Source organism: Apteryx mantelli, chromosome 14 (genome assembly GCF_036417845.1).
Source record: "Apteryx mantelli isolate bAptMan1 chromosome 14, bAptMan1.hap1, whole genome shotgun sequence".
NCBI lineage: Eukaryota > Metazoa > Chordata > Aves > Apterygiformes > Apterygidae > Apteryx > Apteryx mantelli.
Genome location: NC_089991.1, coordinates 4,742,258 through 4,767,916, shown reverse-complemented (window position 1 = coordinate 4,767,916; position 25,659 = coordinate 4,742,258). Strand labels below are relative to the sequence as shown.

General features: G+C 37.8%; 1 protein-coding gene across 4 annotated transcripts; it reads right to left on the bottom strand.

Annotated features, from left to right (window-relative positions):
* SMAD5 (SMAD family member 5) lies at nt 1–22,053 on the bottom strand. Of its 4 annotated transcripts, none has more exons than XM_067304590.1 (7): nt 22,010–22,053; nt 11,747–12,338; nt 10,304–10,555; nt 9,156–9,275; nt 8,268–8,489; nt 5,369–5,625; nt 1–4,046 (listed from the first exon to the last, which is right to left on the bottom strand). In XM_067304590.1, the coding sequence occupies exons 2-7, from the start codon at nt 12,147–12,149 to the stop codon at nt 3,903–3,905; spliced, it is 1,398 nt and encodes a 465-aa protein (XP_067160691.1). In that variant the 5' UTR covers nt 12,150–12,338; nt 22,010–22,053; the 3' UTR covers nt 1–3,902. The 4 variants fall into 4 exon arrangements, with proteins under 4 accessions (XP_067160691.1, XP_067160692.1, XP_013801416.1 ...); XM_067304591.1 differs by lacking the exon at nt 22,010–22,053 and adding an exon at nt 21,758–21,796; XM_013945962.2 differs by lacking the exon at nt 22,010–22,053 and adding an exon at nt 19,705–19,730.
* Nucleotides 22,054–25,659: the final 3,606 nt, after the last annotated feature.

The following is a 25,659-nucleotide window of genomic DNA, read 5'->3' as shown; positions in this document are numbered from 1 at the left end:
TGGGTTTTTTTTTTGTTTATTGAAATATGAGCAGCAGTATGCAAAAAATATCTTTAAAAACATAACATAGCAAAACCTAATAATTTTAAAATTAACAAAATAAAAAGATGTTTAGAGTTAAATGAAAAAACTCATTGCTAGAGCTGTGTTTCCTACAATGTAAACAAAAGCATAAAGGTTATGCTTGCAACAAACACAGAAGCAGGTTTATGGAGCAGCACAATAAAGCAAAATTATGTTGTAATCTGATGGTTTGGTCTATTGATTTGAATTCAGAATGGGTTTCCTTCCTAAAGAAACTTCACAACTATAAGAAAGTGTTAGTCACAACTGTCTTTTGAAGCAAAACATTAAAAAAAAAAAAAACCATTCTTTTTAAAGACTGTTACTAGCAACATTTTGGGCAGCTAAAACAATATCCTGGGGGAAAAAAAAAAAAAAAAAAAAATCAAACTAGGGAAAATCTTGACACATTTTAATGTTTCTCTAGACCTGCCCAAGAGTAGAAAACTTTTACATGGTAATACTGTGGAAAAAAAAAAATAAATTCATAGCTTCAGGCAAAAAAACAAAAGATTTCCAATATTTTTAAAAATTCTATGCTGAATCACAACCTGTAGGCAGTTCCACTGTTATTTTGACTAGTGGGCTGTTTCGTTAGACTTCTCTCATCTGTCAGTCATACTAGAAAGTTTTATTTTGGTCCTATAGATACTATAACCCAATGTCATCCCTTCATGTACAACTACTTCATGCCTAATACAATTAAATGAATGTAATACTTACGCAAGGTGCTGGATTGACTGCCAGCAAGACTGAAGTCCTCTAAAGAGAAAAATCCAATCTACTACCCTATCTTAGTGACTATAAAGCAAGCCCAGAAAGAACTTCAGTATATGCCTGTTCTAGGCTCTTTGCTGGTACTGCCAAAGCTGTTAATTAGTGCTGTGGTTGGTGCAAAACAGAAAAATGCCCAAACGGAAGAATATGCTTGCACTACAAAAGCCAAAATAGCTCTCACTGAAGAGTAACATTCAGTCTAAGCTGGGCTATACTGGAAAGGCTCCATCTTCCATTAACAAACTACTGGCTGACCCAGTTTCTCCATCCTTCCATCTAGATTAAGAAGTGACTTAAACACAAGTATACTGTAACAGAAGCAGCAATCTCTTATCACTATATTTAAAGCATAATTAGTGTCAAAGTTCTCATCCAACCCAGCTGTGCACCGATATCTGAATTTTTACCAGTAGCACGGATAAACTAAGCATGATTAGGAACACCATGAACCAGCAGCACACAAAATTTGCTAACTAGAAAGCTCTCAAGAAGTTCTACTTAAAAGAAACAGAAAAGCAGCACATGGACAAATCTTACTGGGACTCCCCCTGCAAATCTGTCCTGGCAAAATTAGCAGTCACAAGGATATCCCCAGCACTGCATACATTACGGTTCAAAAATATGTACACAAGCAGAGAAATGCCAGTCAGAGTACTTTAGTACTTAATGACAGCATCAGAAGTGGGTTAACTGGATAGTACTGCTGAAATTATGGTTCAGTGCATGGGTAGCCAATCTAACCACAAAACTAGCGCTAAGCGCCAGCTCTGGCTCATGAACACCCACTTCAGCACCCATTCTTGAATCAGTCGGCCACATCTAAACATACAAGTGAACAGAGATGAAGCCAGGTGAAATACATTTTGGATGAAGTAAAACCTTGTACCTACAACTGGGATCCCTCCTTAATTCAATGTGCCATGACATTTATAATAAAAGCTAATCAAGAAAAAAAAATCCTGTAGTGTCAAATATACATATCCAGCGACTTGACAAAAGTCAGGCCTGGGGAGAGGAAAATGGAAGCCTGATCCTGTGGCCAGCTGAGTTTGCATCTTATTCAATCAAGAGAACCATTTGTGGATTGCAGTTCCAAAGAATGAGAGAAGATCCAAAAAATGAGTGGCACATAATATTACTCCCCATTTCCTGAAGATGTACTTTTGTTTTTAAACACACTGGAGAAACTGCTTAAAAAAAAGTGATATAGTAATTCCTGTACAAGAGAGCATTAGGGTTCTGAAAAAGTGTTACAGTTTATCTTTATTCCTTTAAGGCATTTCATAAGAAACATTTTAATGACACGTAAACAATTTTATTCCTTTAAGATGATTTGTTACTTAGGTACCATATAATGCACAATTTCCACATTTGAGCAGAAACTCTGTCATTCAATAGAAGACACAAGAACTTGTGTAAGCAAACGATGTCTCAGGACTGCAGTAGTTAACTGCAACACATCTTTTAATAAGTGTTTGCATTTTAAGTTTTCAGTCTCTCTCCCCCAAACACTGAACCCTTTCTGAAAAGATGTTTGGGAAAGAGAAATATGACAATAAGGAGTTAAAAAATACAACAGGTCTTTTTCTGCATGCAAAGAAATTTTGTACATAATTCACTTTTAATGCTCTTAGAACATTTCTTTCAGCCTCCTGTTTTTTTTTTTATTATTTAAAGGGGAAAACTACGCATATGTTATTTAGCTGATTTCTTTTAGTGTTTTGTACAGTGTTGAAATCCTCTACCAAGTAGTACAACAGCACAGGCAATAGGATTCCTTGTATGAGAGAGAGTAATTTCATCATCAGATTAACGCAGTCCTTCAATTCCCTAAAGCTGCCAATTACAGTTACGAGTCTTCTGACTGAACCCCTGCCATTAGGGACAGGATCAAGACCACTGTTACGTAGACTACAAAAAAGTGATTACTTTTGGTCATTACCAACACCTCTGTATTAAATTACACAATCTAGAAGTAAAAGCTTCTGCATTCAGTTACTAATTTGCTAAGCCACTCACAGTCTTCAAAGAGACTCAAACTCATACTGAAAGTGAATTAAATACAGTGTAATCACGAATACTGCATAATGTCTACTGAGAGATCAAAAGGCCTAACACAGATTAATTCCAGACAGGTAAAATAAACAGCCAGAACACCAAAAAGAAAAAAAAAAAACTTATTCCTTCCAAAAAGTAGTAAGAACTGTCATTTACAAATAGTAGTGTTTATGTTAAAATAGAAAAGGGTACCTAAAAAGAAATAGGCCTTGGCAACCACATCCAAATGGCATGAGTGTAAATCAAAGCAAAACAAGAATTACTACTCCAGAAACGTGCAAGATGTTTACCTTGTATCAATTGCTATTTAAAATGGTGGTTAAAAGCAATATTACAAAACTGAAGTGGGAAAAGGCTAAGATTCGCTATTCTGCATTAATACACAGTGTGTTTATGACAGCATTTTCCAAAAGACAAGTGTTTTTAAACCACTCCAATATTTGTAAAAAGTATATTTCATGTATACACTTAAAAAAAAAGTCACATTGTTCAATCTGAGGCAAATTAGCTGTAATAAAGTCTAATTTTGCTTATGACAGATGTCAATCTTAAGATGTTAAGCAACTACCCTAAAAATACAGTTTGCTAGCTGGAGCTGCACATGTTCAGTTTTATAAACATTAAAAAAACCCAAAACTATGATATGTATTTATTTTCTGAAATCAGTCTTCATAATTCTTGTCCCTACAGTTCAAAAAGAAAAAAATTTCCAGTTAAGACATATGCCTGTTTAAGTTCTACTTGAAGGAGGGGAAAAGTGTTCTGAATTTTTCAATAGACTTTTTTTCCCTTAGGGCTCAACTGTCACTTAAGCATCACAAGAACAAATTGAAATGTAAAATTGATCAGCTATACACAATGGAATTGGTCACAAAGGGATTAAAAAAAAAAAAAAGTTAAAATGTAAGATCCATTCTCCATATAGCTCACAGTATCCACACTGGAAGTTTCTCTAGAATTAGAATAAGTTCACTAAAAATAAGGTTGAAGATAGTATCTCAGCACTATGAAACAGATGAGATGGGGTTAAGAGGAGAACCCATTTGTGTAAGTACTTTATCCAGCCACTGCAGGGGCCCATGAAGATGAATTTCTATCCAGCATGGGGTGCTCGTGACATCTTGTCGATGATATTCAGCTCCCCATCCCTATAAAAATGAACAAAACGTTACCAATCAAGTTGAGAATATACTGTGTTTCGAAATAACTGTACTAACAAGAAGTACAAAGTCATGTTCTAAGATACTTATTTAAAGATAATTCATGATCAAGCAACAGTTCTTATTGAAAGAAAAAAAAAAAAAAGAAGAGGTTCTCTCTGCTGAATCAAGTCCTCTCTGCTATGGATTTGGAATGACTCCACATGCTCCTCCTTGGAACGGACTGCTGCCTCAGGAATGACTCCTGGCTAAGGCTACATCTCTCTTCTATTTCTCTCCCTTGTTTCCTATCCTCCACATCCTCATCAAGTTAAACAGCATTTCTTTCATCATAATTGACAATACAAACAATTGTAAGCTCTTAGAGAAGTGTCTCATCCTGTGTTTGGACAGAATTTAACTAGATGAGGCTCAGCTGGATCTGTAGGCACCACCACAGCATATATGAAAAGGGTGAGGAGGGAAGACAGCAAACAATGCATATAATAGTGTATATAATCCAGCCAACTTGAAGGAGGAACATGGAGCCCTACCATCATTCTTAACTCAGGGCAAACGACAATTACAGCAGTTCTTTCAGTACAGAAAGAGCTTTCTGGAAAGATCTGCACAAATATCTATTGGTTTTTAAACAAGTCTATTTCTGTGGAACAAAGTTTTCCTAACACATTTTATTTTAACCTTAAATATATCGTATCAAGATTTCTTTTTGAACAAGGTGCAAAGAAACTACGCGGCACAAGTCTACACTCCAAGCTAAATCTGAAATTGAGAGTCTTTTGGTTAAACAATGATGTGGAAACATTACTGTGAGAGTAACAGCACAATGACTTCATAAATTTAAACCATGTCACCAAAATAGCATAATAATGAAGTGTGGAGAAAAAAAAAAGTCAGTTAATCTGTTTGAAGGTTGCACATTTTTCTGCAATTATGCTCTTCTCTAGTCACATTCTTTTAGTGGTCTTACAGTTCACTTCGCTCTTGACACTTCATTCAAATCTAGAGCATAAGCTCAAGTCTCCTTTAATAAAACTATGGCAGCTACAATGATTAAGTCCCTGTCCTGAATACTGAAGCAACAAAATACACAGCCACCTTTCAACATGGCAAATCTGTGCTTTTCCCTCTTTCCATCAGTTTATCTCTCCCCTCCCCAAATTAACCATGTTTCAACATATTTAAAATTGAAAAGTAAGAATCATACCACCTCAAAACAGCTTTGCTACACTGTTACAGTGCTAGCGTAATTACTGCTGAGTATCTCAAAGTCCACAGTAAGTTTAAATACTCCAAAATAATTTGTTTACCTTTACAAAACTCATTCGAATGGTGCACATTTTGGTGAGCTCATACACTGCTTCAAATCCATGGTTGACAGACTGAGCTAAAAGCTGAGCAAACTCCTGATTGTTAAAAATTTTTAGACTGCAGCCACTAGGAATCTTGCATACAGTTGTTGGATGAAAGCCATGGTGGTAGTTGCAGTTCCTGCTCTGTACAAATATGCTGCTGTCACTTAAACACTCAGCATAGACTTCCCCACCAACATAGTAGAGATGAACTCCTTAAAAACAAAGTTAGATAAAAGTGGTTTCAAGTTACGTTTTCCAAAAAGATAGCACTTAGTACAACCCCCTTGAACTCAGGGGACAACCAAGCAGATTTTCCATTTGAAGAGCTTTTCAGAAAAAGTTCTTTTGCCCCCTAAGTCTTATGCCCACAGTACAATATACTTTTTCATTTCAAAATATGGTAGGCTTCATTATACATCAGCCACTAGATGTCCTTCTCTCATCAACTACAGAATAGAATGAAAAAAAAGAACAACAAAAAAAACCCCTTTACTTAACATGTCAACAGTTATTTCAAGATAGTTTCTTAGATAACTTTTGTGGATTTTAAAACTCCAGTTTTATAAAACCAGTAGCCTCTGCTTACAGAAATTCAGATTGAGAAAAAAAAAAGTCTTAGGAGGAGAGACAATGATAGATACAAATGAGAAAGTATATCTATAATCTGCTCAGATTTTCATTATATCTGATCAAATAAAGGGAGAGGAAAGTCCAATTACCTGTACAATTTAAACACCATCAGACTTCATAAACCTTAAAATCAAGAGATTCCTTAGGTTTATCAGATTTGCCTGGATTCCACTATGCAAATAAATGATCCCCCTGTATGTTCTGAAGCTTGTAACACTGTCTTTCACATTCTACCACCTAAATAATTGACTAAAAATTAACACATAAGAACCACTGACACTTTCAGTGTCCAAAAACAATTTCACTGCCACTTTGAGATTCTTGCCTTCCTTCTCCCCGATCTTCCTCCTCTCCCCCAACCGCCATTGTTAAATGGGTTGGCACGTGCTTCAGTTTGGTAAATCTTCCTTGAAATAATCTCAGAATCCACTACAGACTATCCTGTGGTTTGCCAGGTGAGGCTGTAGCAAGTCAACAGATGCAAGTTAATCTTTCAGACAGCAACAACTGTTGTGAACACTGCTGGATCCACTTGGGACTACGGAAGGATGAAGTTTACTCAAAGGAATCATTGGCCTGATCAACTATAAGCAACTGTCAGAAAATCTTGTGTGGGCAAGAACATATTTCCACCACAAAATCTTATTTATTTAAAAAGACAGGGACTACCACTTGCTAGCTAAATTTTTTTGCGTAAAGACCTAGTGAGAGATCTTTGAAGAAGGGATATAAGAACAGCATACTGTTCCGTGAAAAAGAACGAGATACTTAAAAAAAAAAAAAAAAAAAAATCCAAATACATTGATTAGAAATCATTTAGGCTTGCAATGCAATGCTCCTACAGAAAAAAAGTTTAGCAAATATGACTAGGTAGTTTTAAAGGAGGCAAAAAACAAGACCAAGCAAAAGCCATAAATGAATAACATTTTATCCAAAAACTGCCTTATATGTTCTCAGAACTGTTGCCATAAAGCAGATTTTTAGTTTAATGTCAAGTATTAGAGATGTAGACATTTTAAAGCTGAAGATTTAGTTGCAGTCATTACCATCTACTCTACAACATGATCTTGGATCCTTGTTACATTTCTGATATTAGACAAATACATAAGATGCCTCTGCTGGTGCCATCGCAAGGGGCGATCCAAAACAGAAGACCCTCGTGCTCCCCCTCCTCCCCCCCAAATCAGTTTTTCTCCTTTTTTTACATTAACTTTTCTCCGATGACAGAAATGGAGAGGCATGTTTCTAACAGACACTAATATATTTAGCGATTTCCAAATTCTCTGCAAAATTTTGTCATGTTTATAGTAGCTTCTAATTACTAATTAAAAGACTGATAAGGGACAGGAAGGATCTTGAGATATACTAAAAGCTGATAGTGGCTTGCAGCAAAAAATTCAAGACCAATTGCACTAAATTATTTCATGCGCTAAAAAGGCCTCAGGACAAGCGTAACAGAAAAGGGGTTCTCTTCTCAAGACTTGATTAGTTAATTGCAAAAAAGGATATAATCAGAAAAAGAATACTACATTTTAAGATAATCCAAGCACATCCCATCAGCAAAGATGAAAACTGTGCATCTGTATGTGCTATCAGCCAAAGAGCATGGGAAAACTAGTAGATCTTGCAAAACCTGCTGTCTTCAGGAATCCCTCCCACACACATACACACCCCATGGATTCACCCAGACAAATGAGCCCTCACAGTTTTGCATTAGCACTTCAAAGTCCTGCTTCCAACTCATGCAAGACATTTGAGCATACTAGAGACAGCAGTGTAATATCCTGCGTGAACCAAAAAAACAACAAAAAACCCTCTTTGATATACTATAAAGTGGTTATGAAGAATTTACTTTAAGAAGCAGATCTAACATGGAACTTCAGAAGTCCTGCGATAACTTTCTTAGTGCTGAAACAGAAAGTTCTATACACAGGGTATCATTAACCATAACAAACAAGCCCATATGACAATATAACTCAGTAAGGAAAAGGTAATATTTAATCTTTCAAATTAATGCCAAACAAAAACACATGCAATTCCTAAACTAATTAGAGAGTCAAACCATGCCTATTTAAGTTGCCTTCAGATACTGGAGAGGTAGGTAATATAACAGAGATTACTTCAATTTCTGTATAGTGCAACAATAACTATTCTCAGAAAAATCCTTGTTTTTACTCCTACTACTCTTAGCTTCTTAATCACGCATAACACAATTAAGTTTTACCTTTTCCAATATGTCGTCTAGTGTTCTCAATTGTTGAGTTGCGATTAACATTTGAGAGCAAACCTAAGCAGAACCTGTTTTTATTATTGGAGGGATCTGTAAACCCATCTACTAAGACACTTGTAGAAGATGCATGAAAAGCCTCCCCAACACGGTTATTTAATTCGTAATACACAATTGAACACCAGTGTTTGGGCTCTTCATAGGCAACAGGCTGAACATCTGAAAATAAGCAAAATGAAAATACCAGTTTATATAAGCGTTAAAATATTAAATCTAGAACTGTAAAGCAAGCCCTACAAAATATCAATAAATAACTAATAGTGTAGTCAACATATGACATGATGGGCAAGAACAATCCTTACTGATTAAAATCTTGACAATTTTAACTTTTATGCATTTCAGTTATTCCATTAATTTTTATAATTATTTTCCTATTTTAGACCTGATGTTAAGTTAAAAAAAAACTATACAAACAGAAAAAATACATAGATGACTGTGATATTAAGCAAAACACAATTTTTCTGTCCACTTTTATAATAGATGTTTTGGGACTCAATTTTCAGAGCCTTCCAGTATATACAATTCCAAGAGCACACAAAGGTAGCAGTAAAAGACTCAGCAATTCTGAGAAATGAAAAAAAAAAGTTCAACTTGTCATAAGCGATACTATGCAATACTTTAAAAGCTGAGATAACCAAAAGTCAAACAAGTAAGCAATGCAAGCTCTGTTTCTCAGTTCTTCTTTTCTGGTTTGCTTCCAGTTTGTCTTGGACTGCCTCCACCTATCAGCACAGGTTTATTGCACCATTTGAAGTTATTCAATCGATTTGGCCATTAGTATTAATAACTTAAATGAAGTTAATTTTACACCATACTCTAACTTACCTCTGGTAGATAAATTTGGCATGATTTGAGGGATCATGGTATTGCTTGTGTCCATAGACTGAGAATTATCCTGCCCCATCTGATCATCAGGGGGCATATATGCAGGAGGTGGAGTATCAGCTACAAACAAACAAAAAAAATAAATAAATAAAACTGTATAAACCCAAATAATTTTGACTGCTTACAACTGCAAAATAAATGAATAACACTTTTGCAAGAAACATTAACACTGGGACCAATTTTCAAAGTAATCGGAAGATGACCCAGACAGCTTTCTTTACAGGTGTCTCCATCAACAGCTGTATGCTTACCTACAGGAACTCAACAACAAGACTACACGCATGAGAAAAACTGAGACAGTTTTTTTTTTTTTAACCTGCGCTTCTGCAATTGGGCAGGATGACTGCAGTTCCCATTTTTGCAACACAAACATTAGCTTTCTTGCCCACTCTTTTCTCCATGTTCCAAAAGAAATAAAGCAGGAAGGAGCAATGCTATCTGTTTGACATTGGACAGTGAAGGCCTAAACCAGATGGCTATTTTTTTGCTGCTTCTGTAGGCTGAGTTCATTACACAAGTGTGGATCTCTCTGCATTCTTCCATTCTATAGAGCAGTAGGTGTATCAACACCCTGTTGCTCCCCATTTCAGAAATCCCACACAGATGCCATCAATATATTCTTCTTACTGGCTTCTTCCCTTTGACTCTTTCAGTTTTGGGGGGTTTTTTTCTTCTATTTTCACACAGATCAGTTAAGTTTCTCCTACTGAAAATTCACACTAAATTTTTCCAGTTAAATATCACATTTAAGTATTTTGGTTCAGAGACAGACACCAACACATTTTTTGGTCAGTCAGTTATATGTGCTTTCTTTTCATTGCTAGATGTTCTTCTAAAGTATTCAAAGACTGTGTGTTGAAGCTGTGCAGAATAATTCACTACTATAGTATCTGTGATGAAAAGCGTTTGGAAAAATAAAACTAGAGCAATTAACTCCAACCACTAACATAGAAAAAAACCCTAAAATGCAAATAGCAGAACAATTTATTGCAAGTGTCACAAATTCATAAAGAAGTCGCAATAGATATTAGCATTACAGTAAAATCTTTCAATCATTTTTAACAAGTTCATGTTTAGGCTATACTTACCCGGTAGCTGAAATGGACTAGATGGTCCAGAACTAGCTGGGGAACTCGGATAAGTGCTGCTGGCTGGAGAAGGTGGATAGGGACTGTTTGGCGAAATGGAAAATGGAGTGTTGTTGGGTTGCTGGAAAGAATCTGGAAATGTCGCATTATGTGGCATATGTGGTTCATTGTGGCTTAGGTTCCTGAACTGAACAAGTAGACTGTGCTGTGGATTGAATTCACTATGTCTAGGCACTAACACTGGAGGTAGAACTAAAACAGAAAAAACAAAAAAACAGAAATTTAGATTAAAAATACAGATAGAAGGAACAGGATACAAATGTGTTACTTCTGCTCACCATAATAATTTCAACACTAGTTGGGGTGGCAAGAGGAGGGAAAAGAGTAGAGGATCCAACTGTCTTCCCTCTGTCCTGTTTTTTCTCCTTTATTCTTTTAAATTATACTTCATAGAAAACTAAAACTTTACTCTTGCAAGAAAGCAGAAATAAACTCATATTTCACACAACTGGAAGGAATCCTTTGTTTAGCTTTTTTGCCTTTTTTTTTTTTTTTTAAGCACAGTGCACATGTAGAGTGCACAGAAGTACTGATTCGGAAGCATAAAAACCAGTGTAAATTATCAAATCAATGCAAAAGGAAAGCCAGAGTCAATATTACCAAAATTAACAGTCAAACTAGATCCTTACATAGTTCTTTACACTGAAGATATACAAAATCCATACCACAATATACAGCTATGGCCAAGTTGGAGTTTTAATTTTTAAATTCAAATAATCTGACATATGGAATTCAAGTAGAGCATATCCTACAACCATTTTGTGGAACAACGGCAGCAACTTTTCACTATACTTCCCAGAGTAACAAAATTCTTCTCTCCCACTCATAACCACGATCCTCCTCACCTCCCATGGCAACCATGTCTTAAGAGCAGACTCACTACCTGACACATTCTGGTACGTAATTTGCTCTAACTGATCGCTCTTAGTTCTGCTCAACTCTGCTGGCCTGACAACGAGAGGTCAAGCAGGGAGCTTTCTTCCTTGATTCATGTCACTAACTGATTAAATATTAAGTCCCTGAAAGAACACTACCAACCTCCTCACAAGGACTGAGGCTCATAAGCAAGTTTCTCAAAGAAACTGAAGTCTTCTGATTACTACTTTCCTATTTTATTCTAAATGAGAATTTTGCCACTAACTTTATGGGAAGCAGGCCTAAGAGATCTGGTGGAAAAATATGATTTATCACAGAAATAGCTGTGTACAAAACGTATGACCTCCCCCCCAAACCCACAAGAAAACTGCACTTTGAACATTACTCTTCCAAACCCCCTCATACACTGAATTTAATTCACTACGTAGTACTGGAGGAGGAGGAAGTGAAAAAGAGGTAGTTTCTGGAGATTTTGTTCAGCTTTTAAACAGCCATATTCAAACATACCTGGGCTTTCCACCCTCTTATAGTGGTATGGATTGATGCAGACTTCCTTCTGCTTAGATCCAAAAGGAAATTCACAAATATCCAATGGCTTCAGCTCATGATGGCTTTGTAGATCAGGCCAACGCCAAACGCGACAGTAAATAACATGGGGAAGGCCTTTTCGGTGAGAAACTTGAAGTCGCCCATCTAAAGAACGGGGGATAGTAACACACTTGCTGGGCTGTCCTGGACTGCTCAAGGCTTTCTCCAATTCTTCCATAGCACCCTTTTTCTTTTTCAACTTTTTTACCAAAGCGTCAACAGCTTTTTCTGCCCATTTTTCCTCTTCATCTCCTTGTTTCCAGCCCAACAGACGCTTTACAGCTGGGCTAGTAAAGGAGAACAAACTGGCCATTGACGTCATTTGACACAAGTCTTCAAAAGGTTTGCTGAGGGGTTTTGGGGGGGTTTTTTTTGCAAATAAATGTCAGTGTATACAAAAGCAGTTATTGCAACTGATCAGCTGTATTATTTCTTGGAGGCTAACAACTGAACGTATGGATGTCAGTGATGAAGTCTTCACATCAAAAATGATGATTCTTCTAATTTAGTTCTATTAAAAAAAAAAAGGTGAGTTAACAAGTGGTTAGTAAACAAGAAAAAGGTAGAACAAAGTCAGATGGTAAAAGAATGACTGTTTCAAACCTTGCCACTGTGCCTAATTTTGCTTAAAAACAACAACAAAAAGAACACTACTAGAACCTCTCTCCCAAGCTAAATGAAGATAAAACAGAGTCCCCAGTTGTCTCATTATCGATTAGTGGGAAAAGGAGAGCGAAGGGACCAAAGGAACAGCATCATTCTGTTAAGAGAGTTGTCAAAAAATTCTGTAAAACCATGAATTTCCTAACAAAATGATCAACTGAGATTGAAATTAACACACAGTTCTGAAGACAGGTTTTTGAAATACGCTTGTATTTTATCCCTGACACAATGCTTGTCTAGTAAAACTTAGCTATTAGGCAAACAATTACTCACCAGAAGATTTAAACTTGCTGTTAAGAAATAAAGAGTAGGTAAGGTGGAACCAACAGTTCCACAGCCAACACTCCAGAGAAATATTCAGCTTCTCAAATCCATCCTTTTTTCTCAGAAGGAGAACACACTAAAGCATCTACATGTTTGAGGTCTAATCAAGTACCCTATATTTTTAAAGAGTATAAAAAGATGAGGAAGAAACTGTAGATAGCTAAATAAAGTCCAAAAAAACTAACCTCCCCAAACCAGCCTCCCTCCAGCCATTCAGAAAGGGGGTCAATCTTTTCAGCTACCACTATTTTTAATGCTGAACTTCCTTGTATCTTCTAAGAGGAATATCTGAAGCACTGGATATTTTTAGCCTTTGGCAAAAAAATTGTTTTCCTCTCCTCAGAAAAGAAGGGGGCGGGGGGGAAGGCATGGCAGAGTAAGCACTAGAAGTGAGACCTTTACTACAAACTGCATTAGAAATGAGAGAATGAACAAAACAATGCTGTGCAACTCATACAGTGCTCATGAATGGCGGTTTTTTTTTTAAACCACTCACCAGTTCTAATGCAAACCTGTTGTTTCTTTTCCCCCTCAAATTAAGAAGTAACGATGACAAGAGGAAATGATGTGCTGTGGCAACGAACTGATAAGAACTTATAAAATCCCTTGTGAATACTAAATAAGCAAGTACAGACAATGAGCAGCTGGCAAAATGCAAGAGCAGAGCTAAGAGAAAGGATGTCAACAACAAAAGATGCTTCCTTTCTTGCTACAGAGACTGCCAAATAACATTGTCTCTAAACTTTTGATAAACGGTGGTGAATTAGAACACCTAACATACCCTGGGACATTAACTCTGCACATAAGAGAAAGAAATGAAGATTTAAGTCCCCCCTGGTTCTCTTCCATCACCACCTTTAATCAAGGGGATCTTTTTTCCTCTCATCTTTGATTAACTAAAAAATAAAAATAAATAAATCACCCGATAAGGTTTTTATAAGACACTTTTAGAAAAACGCATTTAGATACATGGCTGGGTACTTTCCTATAATAACCAATTTAACAACCAAAAAATAGTTTTCAGGAACCCTAAAGACTCAGGGCATTTTAGTACCGAACTCACATAAATGCTTAAGCCTACACCAAGTCATATATTAAGCATCATCAGCCAAAGATACACTGCAAATATCCCTAGTCAAAGCATTTATAATGCCCCATATGTAATCAGTCTAGATTTGCTGCTGGGGGTAGGGGCGAGATGGTGAAAGAAGGAGGGAACAGACCCAAAGACACTCTGCTATGAAGAAGGCAGAAGCTTAAAAAAAAGAAAAAAAAAAAGGGGGGGGGGGAGGGGGGACGGGACCCTGTCTCTACATTTATTTCTCCCAGTAGCTTAACCCTGTTAATAATTCCTTGATGATTCAGCATGGTTTCAATAACATGGCAAAAACTGGGAAAAGAAAAATGAACAGAAATACTGGTTAAACATCTTATTTGTTCCGAAACCCTCATAAAAACAAAATGAAAAAAACAAATGAAATGGGCACAGGTCTCTCACTGCTTCAGTAAGCGCTTATAAGAAGATATTGCAAAAAGAAAAAAAAAGAAAAAAGAAAAAAAACAAAAAAACAGGAAAAAGCCATCACCAGCTTTCTTCTGAACTAGAAGAATATGCCTGCATCTTGAGTGTAAATTTGGTTTCCTAAAACAATTATACATATGAAAACTTTTGCATCCTTCAAAGTAACAGGAAATATATAAAGGGAGATAAACTCGGCTATGAATACAGGCTAATTTTACGCTTTTATTGAGGATAAAAGTTTAGTGTTCTGAAAAGTAAAAGCTGTTTATAGTCAAAATTAACCTACTTTCATGCCTTGGGAACATTCAATAGCTACAGGATTTCAGTGGTTGCTCACACCCCTAAAAAAGGAAATGAACCCACCTAGAATCTCAGAACAGGGAGAAGACAATTACAATTTCTATTTCTCAGATATGCTTTCAAAAAATCTTAATTGAGGGCAGAACCATTCTGTTTTAAAGAGACAGCATTTTTTTTACTAGCACCAAAAGCAGAGAAGTGCACAGGAAATATTTATAATGGATTATTATAGCACATACATAAACTAGAGATTCCTATAGTTAAGTCAAGCTCAACAGAGCTGAAAATATTAATCATTTACTATAAAACTATTCTGGCCACCTGTGAGGCTTCCAAGACTTTTCCACTGAAGTGTATTTTCACCTGTCAAAGAAGAGCAAGGGAAAGAAAACCTTGCTACAAACTACCAATAGGCTTTCAGCAGTACAAATGACACTAAATTTCTTTCATTATTAGCCTTTGGGAAGTCCACTTTGGAAGGCATATAAATACCAACAGTTTACAGTTTTCTCTTTTTCTTAAGAAAACTAGGTAGATTTAAAGAGGTTCATATATTATTTGTAGACCAAAAGTGTTTTCTTTTGAAAGCTACAAAAGGTCACAAAGCAGTAGGTTTAGGCATTTATGTACAGAAATTAAACATTTTCATAGAAACTGCAACTCTTCCCGGGTTTTAAAATTTCTGAATGAGCTGCATAAACCGTATTTATAGCATTTATTTTAATTTTATGTAATTTCAGCATCTAAACATCGAAAGATTTCTAAATATGCATGACATGCTTTGAATAGCTTCAACAGACCATCTAGAATCAACTTCTTCTGAGGCTTTAAGAGCACACCTTCCAATGAGTTGTGACTGAAGCACGAGAGTACGTCACAATAATGTGCAAGAACAGAAACAAATGTTTTTTAAGAGTCGCATTTCATTCATAGCATTGCACCTCTCTGGAAGCAGCAGGTAAGAACTTTCATGGGGAAAAAAAGCTCTCTTGAATTTCCTTAAGAGCTAGATGGTCTGTTATGCATTACCCTCTTTTACTCAATAATTTTTCAACTGAGCTACAAGAAAACATAGGCTGAAAAACATATTATTACATTTTTAAAAGCAATTAGTTACAAATAGTCTTTACAAAATGAGTGTAATGCATTGCATTAGGTGGCATAAGGGTATTTTAGAGGATGAACATAAGAGGAATTAATCTCTGTATCAAAACGAGACTTTGGGGAAGACATTATTTATACATTTAAAGTTCTTGCTAATGATTACAGCAAATGGAAATAAGTTGTGTGAACAAGTCCATTGTTTGAACCCCTTCTTAATACCTCATCAACCCAGCTATACATAAATGAAGTTAGGTAACAGCAGAACTCATAAATTAAATTTCATTTGCTGGGGAGGGCGTGGAAATAGACGCTTTTATCTATCATCACAAATATTAAGCATTTCAACTAACTTTTGGTTCCTCTTATGAGATTTTAACCTGCTGTATGAAACTGGCATATCTAACAGGTTAACTTGGTTCCATATCTAAAGGGGCCTGAAAGGAACTCAGGCCAGAACAAATCAATATGAGATTACATATGGTGGATTTATTTTGATAAGATACACTTTTCATACAATGCGTTCTGCCACTGATTCCAAACTCTGAACTTCCTATCAGCAGAAATCTAGATCTAAAGCACCGTTACTCAAGCAACCCATCACTCCATGCAGCATAACAATGAATGTTTTTCAGAAGCATAAGAATAAAATGGGTAACAACTACATGATCCTCATCATTTCCTACTGTCAACACTGAGCTTGCATTTCAAATATACAAGCACTATTCTTTTCCTGCTTAATTTACTTGCTTGCAAATGAAGAGAGCTTCCTGTAGCATCGTATCCAACCTGAAACAAGGAACTTCACTGCTCATGATTAGAAGCTGCTTTGAGAATCAGTTTCATAATATAAACAAACCACCCTTATAACTATCTACACAATCGGTAGTTCATTAGAATTGCTTCAGACTTGCCAGTTAAGAACTGTGTGTTGCAGTCGGCACTTGTGCATAACTTTATTGCCCTTTAAAACTTAGAAATGCTGAAGTATGCTCCATATGCATGTTAACACATTATATATTCACACAGAAAGCTCAGAAACTCAGACCATATTATAGCATATTATACAATATTTAATTATCAATATTTTTTTTAAACTACAACTTCACTGCATATCAACTTTACCTGGTTTTATTAAACTCTCTTTCCTTATAAATTTCCTGATAGGAACTGTGCACAATGCTTGTTTTCTCATCATCGTTTTCTCAACTCCTTTTAAAATCATTAAACACTACTTACATACACATTCTTCCCCATATTACATCGTACTCTAGAGCATGTGCCCATCCAATGGCATTTATTAGTCTTTTCTTCAAGAAAAATATAGAAGATGTATTAGCTCCATAGCTTTTCCATGCACGACTAAATTAAGATACCATCCTTCTCACACCATGATTGAAGAACTTGAGGGGCTAATAAAAGGAAACCTACATATGCCTTACCACTGCCACAGTCTTTGAACAGAAAAGGTTTTTCTTCAAAATATGCCACTCAACATCTTACTCATGAAGAATACAATCAATTATTTGTTTCCCACCTCCCCTTAATGTAAGTAAAAGATGAAGAGAGATCTGCTGCAGGATACTAATTAGGAATTCCGGGCAGTTTCATCAAAACGGGACTTGGATATCTAAATGGACATCCAGTTGACTGAAACTTGTGATAACTGCTTTTATACTAGCACTGAATTTCTTTATATTGCCTTACAGGCATGTTTGAAGCAAAGTATTCTGACTAATCACACATGCAAATAAGAACAGGAAAAAAAGATTGTCTAACATCTTCAAAAATTTACCAACTGTGACTGCTCTTCAAACAACAAAAAAAATGTATTAAAAACTTCAAACCCTGCTTTCCCTCGTAATACTTGTTCTTTTTACTTCCGCATCTGTACGTCATCTAAAACAGTTAAAGAAAATTAAGTATCTAACTCTGTCATCTGTGAAGTATTTAACTAGCACTCTCTTGAAAGAAACATAACAAAAACTTTGGGACCAAGCACAAAAAGCAAATAAGGCATCCTACATGAAAGAACCATTATCACAAAAGCTATGTAACTCAGCTAGCCATAGAAGTTTAATGATGCAAAAGCAATGCTTCTGATTTTCTTAAAGCATCTTTGTGACAATCACTTAAAAAAAACCACACACACACACAAGTGGTAATGATTTATGTCACGAAAGAAGTCCCAGTCAGAAGTTCACTAATAGAGCCCCACTGCATTTCAAGATCATCCTCACTTCCAACTACTGCCAAGAAAAGTTCAGCAAAAAGTGTGACCAAAGAACAAAAATAGTTTTGAATTTGTTCTGCATCACGACAAAACTCAGTTTAACCGTGATATGGGGGAGGGGAGACAGAAGGAAAAAAAAGACAATCTTCCCAATCCCTAAAAAAAAGCTACCACCTATTCCTTAAGGTATCCACTTAAAACAAGAAAATCCCCTGTTCATGTGTCCCTGGTATCTGCCACTACTCTAATTACTGAGTGATTAGCTTTTTTAGAAGCTCTCAAAACCTACAGACTCCATCTAAAAAACAAAATCTCTCTCCCATAAGTGTTTAGTCAGAACTGTGCATTTTTCTCACACTTTCTAACTTTCTATTTCAAACTAATAGGCACTTCCCAACAAAAGTATTATGCTGAAAAACGCCATCAATTCTACTTAGCACTTCTGAAAGTCAGTCCTGAAACTTCAGTACCTACCCTACCACAGTAGATTAATGCAAGTTAATATCCATTTCTTAATTAAAACTACATACAAGAACCTCAGTAAATTTCACTGAACAAAACCAAAAACCCATGCTTCCAGTGGTGGTTTGGTGGACAAGGACAAGCAACTGGATGGCTAGAATGAACAGCCCTCATTGACAATGGCAATCCATCAAAATAAAGACATACAAAATGTTACATAATTGTATCTCAACACTATATCGGCAGGAAAACTAGGAATATTGATGACATCCTTTACTTTGTCATGCTTCTATTCTTCAAAAGCCCTAAAATACATTAAAAAATTAACAAGATAGATAAAGTCTTCCAAAAACTAAGCTGCTCATGTGAAAGACCATCATTAAAGAATAAGATCCTAAATATGACCACTAAAATGTCAACTGGCAACAAAGAGTGTAACCTGAAAGCAGGGACTGTACAGACTTTCATAAAGCTTTAAAAGAGAGAAGGGGAAAAAAAATGTATATGTATACATGTGCACACACACAGACACTCCCATTCCAAGTGAACTGCATTAAAACTGTGACAAGTTTATAAAAGCTACAGGGTTTGGAGGGAACACTGACAATAGTAATTCACTAAGCTTTTTTTCCCCTTGCGCAGAATGAATGAAAGGCAAAGTATTCTAAATTTGTCAGTTTGTGACATCCACTGACCCAGAATTCAGAGACACTACCTCATAGTTGGTGGATCAGTAGCAGCTATTCTGACAAAGATCCTCTGTCAAGGATGACGGTCCTGGCAGGCTCAACCTTGGTGGTAGGTCAGTAGGGATACAGACTTGGCAGACGGCGTTCCGCACCTTGCCAACCCACACTGGTCAAGCACACCGAAGTGTCAGCCAAACTTTTCTACGTGGTCACAGGAACACGGCTAAAAAGGTTTCCAGAAAGCAATGTAGCAACTTACATCACTACTAACGATAACAGCAAAAGTCTTAAATTACTGCTCAATTTGCTTTTAATGAGTTGTTTATCAATGTTAGCCATGAAACGTCTCAAGTGTTCTCAGTTTGCACAAGAATAAATACCTTTGAATTTTGAGTACAAGCTGCTCTCCTGCTTTCAATAAACTGAACTTGCTAACCTAAAAAATTATATAAAAATATTTTAAAAAGAAACATTAACACATTAAAAATTATTTTGATGAAGCTATCACAGACATGAAGAGAAACCTGCATTTTAATCAATATGAAACATTAAATTGGTGGGGAAGGAAGAAATGGGGACTCACTTAAAATTGCCATAGAAGCAGCATTTCTGCAGGTATGCAGTTCAGCCAAGAGCAATAAAACAAAAGACTTCTTGGATTTTCCTTCAGACAACTGTGAAGAAAATATAGAGGACATCTTCTTGCAATCAAAAAAGTCCTCTGGAATATTTAAGATTATAACATTATTTGCAAAGACTATTCAAACAAGTGTGGAAATGCACACTATGTTTAATAAAGCGCTTGCATTCTATCATGAGAGAGAATTTCAACAAACTCTGATAATATTCTATTAATATGAAAATTTTAAAAAGGAGATCATCCACTGAAGTTGTAAGATTAAGAATCTGACTTCAGAACAAGAATGGAGAAGTATGGGGTCCACAGTAATAATGCTTTCAGGTTTGATCACATATTAAAATTCCAAAGATCAAACAAACAAACAAAAAAATCTAGCACAGTTGTTTGGAGCATCATACCCCTGTGTTGCGATTTTGCCATCAAAAGAAAGAAAAGCATAGGAAGCCTCTCTCCCTCCTTTTCCATCTCTCATATCCATCATGGTTATTTATCTTGTGCCTCTCATGGGCTTTCACTAAGAAGAAAGTTTTCTTTTCAGAAAAAAAAGATGATTCCTCCATCACTAAAGTGTATTTTCTCCATATTTGAAAGAAGAAGCGCTTGACAAAGGCAAGCATCCCAATAATCAAAATTTTTTTTCAAAAGTAAATGACATCAAACACTTAACAGCAATTTCCAGGCCAAGTGAACAGAATTTTACTATCAGAGGTAAGAGTAAGCAACTACCAAACAGTAAAGATTAAGACATTAAATCTAGCAGCACCCTACACAGACAGTACACTCTCAAAAATTACAACATGCTAATTATGAAACATCTTCAATTAAGTTATTTGCTTCTTCTATTAACTTCCACTGCCACCAGACGACAACTTTGTAAAGTACTACAGCTTTTAAAAAGCATGTGCACATAACTAGGAAATGTGTTTGTACTGCTTCCCTCCTCCCCTCTCTTCAATCAAATTTTAGAATCCTTCAGAAAATCAGAAGAATCTTCATTATACATCTCAATTATGTAAGTTCTGTACAGTACAACAGTTGTTTCAGTTTTCAGTATTTTAAAGCCATACCTGGTAGATAAATTATCTGAAATCAATAAAGGAATGAAACCAGGAAGAGATTGCATCTATAACCAACACACATTACAGACCTAATTTCCCCCCGAGAAGACAAAACTTTTAGCCTAATGCAAATATTGACAGTTATTCCTGGTAGTTTTCGTCAAAGTAGATAGCCCAGATTATTCGCTGAATAAAATCTCTAAATTTATACAGATTCCACCTAAAGATTCAACAACCATTAACGAATCTCAGGAAATGAGTTCTTCCCTACCCCGTTTTACACAGAAATATATTCAGTTGATTTACTTAAAATCACACCAGAAACTCCACAGCTGGAACAGAACATGGATCACTTGATTTCCAGTCTTGTGCTTTAACCACAAGACCATATTTCCTCTATTAAGTTTACAACCCACAGAAAACAAAAATTGCCATTCTAAACCAGTTAAGTGGTCCATCTGTTCTCAAGCAGCTGTCAATACTGGATGAAGACAAGAAAGGCCAAGACGGACAAGCGTGCCCTAACACCACGTTCGCAAGAAAGCGCCTCTTTATCAGCGTCCTCGAAACATGTGGATTTATTACTCTTCCCGTTTCGCTTGCTTAGGTCACAGACCGCGGAAGAGCAGCGGAGTTCCTCCTCACCAAAAAAAAAGCAACAAGAAAACTTATTAGCATTCAGTTGGCTTCTACAGTTACGTGCACAGACTTATTTTTATCAGCGCGGAGCATGTTTTAACAGCGCCGTCCCGCCGTCCCGCCGAGCCCGCGTTGCGCGGTGGCGGCGCGGGCCCGGCCCGGCCCCCTGCCCCCCCCTCCGTCGCAGCTCCAGCCCCGCCGCCCGCGGGAGGCCCCTGCGCCGCGGCCCGGCCCGGTCCGGCCCGGCCGCCGCCAGGCCCGCGCCGCCGCAACGCTGTCATCGCCGAGCCGTGACTCACCTCACGCGGCCCGTGCCAGCCACCCGCGCGGCGGCGGGAGGGCCTCGCCCCCGTCTCCCGCGGAGGAAAGGGGGGGGGGGGAAAAAAAGAGGGGGTAAAAAAAGAAAAGTTTCCCAAAAGGGCCCGTGACTTTCCCCTCAGGGAAAACCCCGACCGCAACGGCGGCACCGGCCTCGCGCCCCCCCGCCGCCCCCAGCACCGGCCCCGCCGCGCAGCCTCCCGCCGCCGCCGCCGCGGCGCTCCCCGACCCACCCGACACGGCGCGGCGAGGCGAGGCGGCCTCCGCCGCCGCTGGCGGGCACCGGGCGCGGGCGGGCGTCCGTTAGGCTCGACGCGCCGGCCGGGCCGCAGCCGCCCGCTCTCAACAAAACTTTATTCGCAGCCCGCGGAGGGGGACAACGGCGCGGCGGCGCCGGCGGGGCCAGCGCGCCGGGACCCGGATGTGCGCGCCAGGAGGCGGGAGAGCGGGCGGGGGGGGAGAGGGAAGCTCGCGGGCGGCGCAGTGCGCATGCGCGCCGTCCCCCCCGCGGCCGGGAGGAAGCGGACGGGGCGGGAAGAGCCGAGCTGCGCTGTGGAGAGGGGGGGAGGGGGAGGGGAAGGGAAAGGGAAGGGGCGGCCGCGCCGGAGGTCCGCGCTGCTGCTGCAGCCCCCCCACAGACCAAATCGGAATTGGCGCGGGGGTCTTCCGGCTTTTTTGACGGAAAATTAATCCACCACAAGATGGAGGAGTTAAAAAGAGCTGCCCTCTCCACGAGGAAGGGGCTGCGGGCCCCTGGCAGGCGCCGGTGCTGTAATGGCGCCTCACTGGCAAAGCCCAGTACACCCAGTGCCCCCAGTTGGCGATTTGGGGGGTTGTTCTGTGGTGGTGGCGTGTCTGCACTGGATGGCTTTTATTCTGCAGTGCTGAGGGACAGCTAATATCATGGGGACGACTGAATCTCATTTTTTGTTCCTTGGTAAAGCTTCAAAAAACCTGTTAGGAAGGAGCAATTCTACAGCAGGTCATATGTTATGATTTTCATACTGTAACTAATACTAGCGTGGGGCGAACTTGCACTTTTCTCGCAGCCATCCTTACTCCATGAATTGGAAGGGATCGCCGTTTCCTCTACGCTGCTGCTGGAAAGACGCACAAGCATATTGTGCTCGGCCAAAACCACCTCCTGCAAGCCACAACAATGCCTAATCTTGATGAAGCATACTGCACTCGTAACTGTTCATTTCATGTCTTTTTTTTTTTTAAACTATGTAAATCAATTGATGCAAAGGTAAATTAAAGAAGAATCAGGTTTCAGGGCTTGAATATGGTTCCATGACCTGGCATTAGAATGCTCTGTTTTTTTAGATTTACTTAAATATACAACCGACATTTAGAACTCCAACGCCATAGATTTCAGCTAAACTTGAAGAATGTGTATACTTCCACTGAAATTAATAATTAGAATAACTTGACCGTGTAAAAACCTCTCATAATAAGGAAGAACTGAACAAAGTCTTGTTTACCTTGCAAAAGAGAAAATAATTTAGAATAATGAATGCTAGTTATAACTGGGCTCTGCTCTTTTTCTTGCACATGAAGAATGAGGTGAGCCTGCAATCACACTGGATGGTGGCAAACTTAAAACTCAAAGGAAATACATGTCCCCTCAGTTCAGAAGCAGGTGGAATTCCTCACCACAAGGTGCTTTTGAGGCCGGAACTCCAATGAAAAATGTTATTTTTACACAGGTAACAAGAACATCCACAATAAGAAGAAAGTATTTCACACTTTAGCCCACAAAATAAGAGACAACTTTCTCTACAGGCAGATCATTTCATAATCCAAAGGGTGTCTTCCTCTGAAGAGGCTGGCAGTAGCCCTTTTCAGACACACCACTGAACCAAACTGAACCCTAGTCTGATCCACTATGGAAATATCTACAGAAGAGTGTCTTCTTCTGGCAAAAATATCATGTAGGAACAGATATACTGGGCCAAATCATCATTTATATATAAGAATATATCTCTATTGTAAGATAACTATACCAGCTTGCAGCAGTTAAAAATCTGGCATACCAATTGCATCTGGCACACAAATTGAAACTTGCTATTAAATTTCATTTTGGAAAAATTATTAGAAACAGGTAAATCTAATGGATAGTGATGATATATACATATATATACACACACACACACACATATATATATGTGCACAAATATATATATATAATTAAGCCAAAAAGGAAGCCAAACAAACCCACATGTTTTATTAAGGGTGAAACAACTATGAAAAACAAAACAAGAAAAAGCTGTAATAAAACCTGTAGAAACATGCAAAATACCCATTGTGCCAAACTGAAGTTTCAATTTCAGATGTGTCTGTCTGAACTTTGGAGAAATTTGCTGCTGACTCAAAACTGTGTGTCCCTTGATTATTTTTATTGTAAACAGAAGTTTTCAACACCAGTATACTGTGATCATATCTATACAGAGGTCAATTAATAGCCCAGCAGTGAATCTCTGCTACAGTTTATGACAATTCTGAAGGAGCAAGGCTTTGGTGTAGTTTAGTCAAAGAACAGAGCTAATACCCTTTGGGGACTCCTATGCATCTCTGCACCAGCAATTGTTTTACTTTGGCCAGGCAGTCCAAAATATGGGACAAAAAAAACCTGTTGGTCCTTTTCCAAATCTTTTGTGTAGCTTAATTAATAAACCAAGTAACAAACAACAAATTGGCAGCAGGCATTTTAGGTGTTGTTTATGTGCCAGCCATCATGTCTCTTACGAAACAAAATGTTCTCTTATTGAGAAGTTACAAAACAGTTGTATGTTGTCAAATGAAACTACAACATAGAGCTACTATGTGCTTCTTCTACAGAGGTGTTAGAGATCTAATGATGAAGAAAGCTAAGGGTCTGTATGCAAGTATATGGGAGAGAACAAGGGATACCAAAACTGTAAGCGGTACAAAGTTCTCAATTTAAAACTACAGACAAGTTAGGTATGTCTGTTTATAACACACCAGTCCTCAAAAAGCAGTGATTCTTAAGCACAATATACAGACTATTTTGGTGCAGGGTAATAGTGAATATTATCCACCAGATGAAAAATAGTTTTCCTCACTTTGGCCATTTTGTTACAGACTAATTCTTTGCCTTATGTTGAATGTCCAAAGACCAAATATACAAACCAAGTCATCTCCTTCTAGTCAATGGGATGGAGTAAAGGACAGAGCAAATGACAAGTGATACCTAATGATTCAAGTCTGTACATCCTTAAGGTCACAATAAAATTGACACCACTTACACAACTGTCTAGTTCATGCATGGTCTGCATCACTAAAAACAGAGCTGCTCCCTAGTGCCATGCTTCAGTAGGTACACTGCAATAACATAACCAGTTCAATAAAAAGCTTGCAACCAGTAGACTCGAGTCATCCTGAACACAGTTAACAGAAAACAATCCTCGTTTACAATTCACAGGCCTAGATTTTTCAAAATGTAGGCATGCAACTGTGATTATCTAAAGAAAAATAAATAGATAACCTTCCAGTTACCTGAATGTTTTAAGCATTGTGTGTTCAGATTTTGGAGGGACAATTGCACATTTGTTTATACATTTGGTCCTGTCTTGAAAAGTCAGCTAGAGTACAACTACCTATCTCGGATACTTCTGCACACAGTGTTATGCCAGTGAAGAAAGAAAACCGTCTTCTCATAAACCTATGCTATTGCTGAAGTTTACTTTATGTTGGAGATAGCTAGAACCTTACCGTCTGGTCAAAGTACAGAGCAATCAACAGAAAAATTACCACTGTTTTGGATCAAGCAACATGTGTATCTCAAATTACACTGTTTTGATTTTCTCTCCAGATTTTGAATATGATCCCCGCATTTCTTAATGAGATTTTTGTTTGGTTG

Coding starts and splice junctions, on each gene's coding strand:
- SMAD5 (XM_067304590.1), bottom strand. CDS start 12,149: ATGACGTCAATGGCCAGTTTGTTCTCCTTTACTAGCCCAGCTGTAAAG. Junction 5,626..8,267: donor TAGACGACATATTGGAAAAG/GTAAAACTTAAT, acceptor TTTGTTTTTAAG/GAGTTCATCTCTACTATGTT. Junction 4,047..5,368: donor TTCGAATGAGTTTTGTAAAG/GTAAACAAATTA, acceptor TCATTTTTATAG/GGATGGGGAGCTGAATATCA.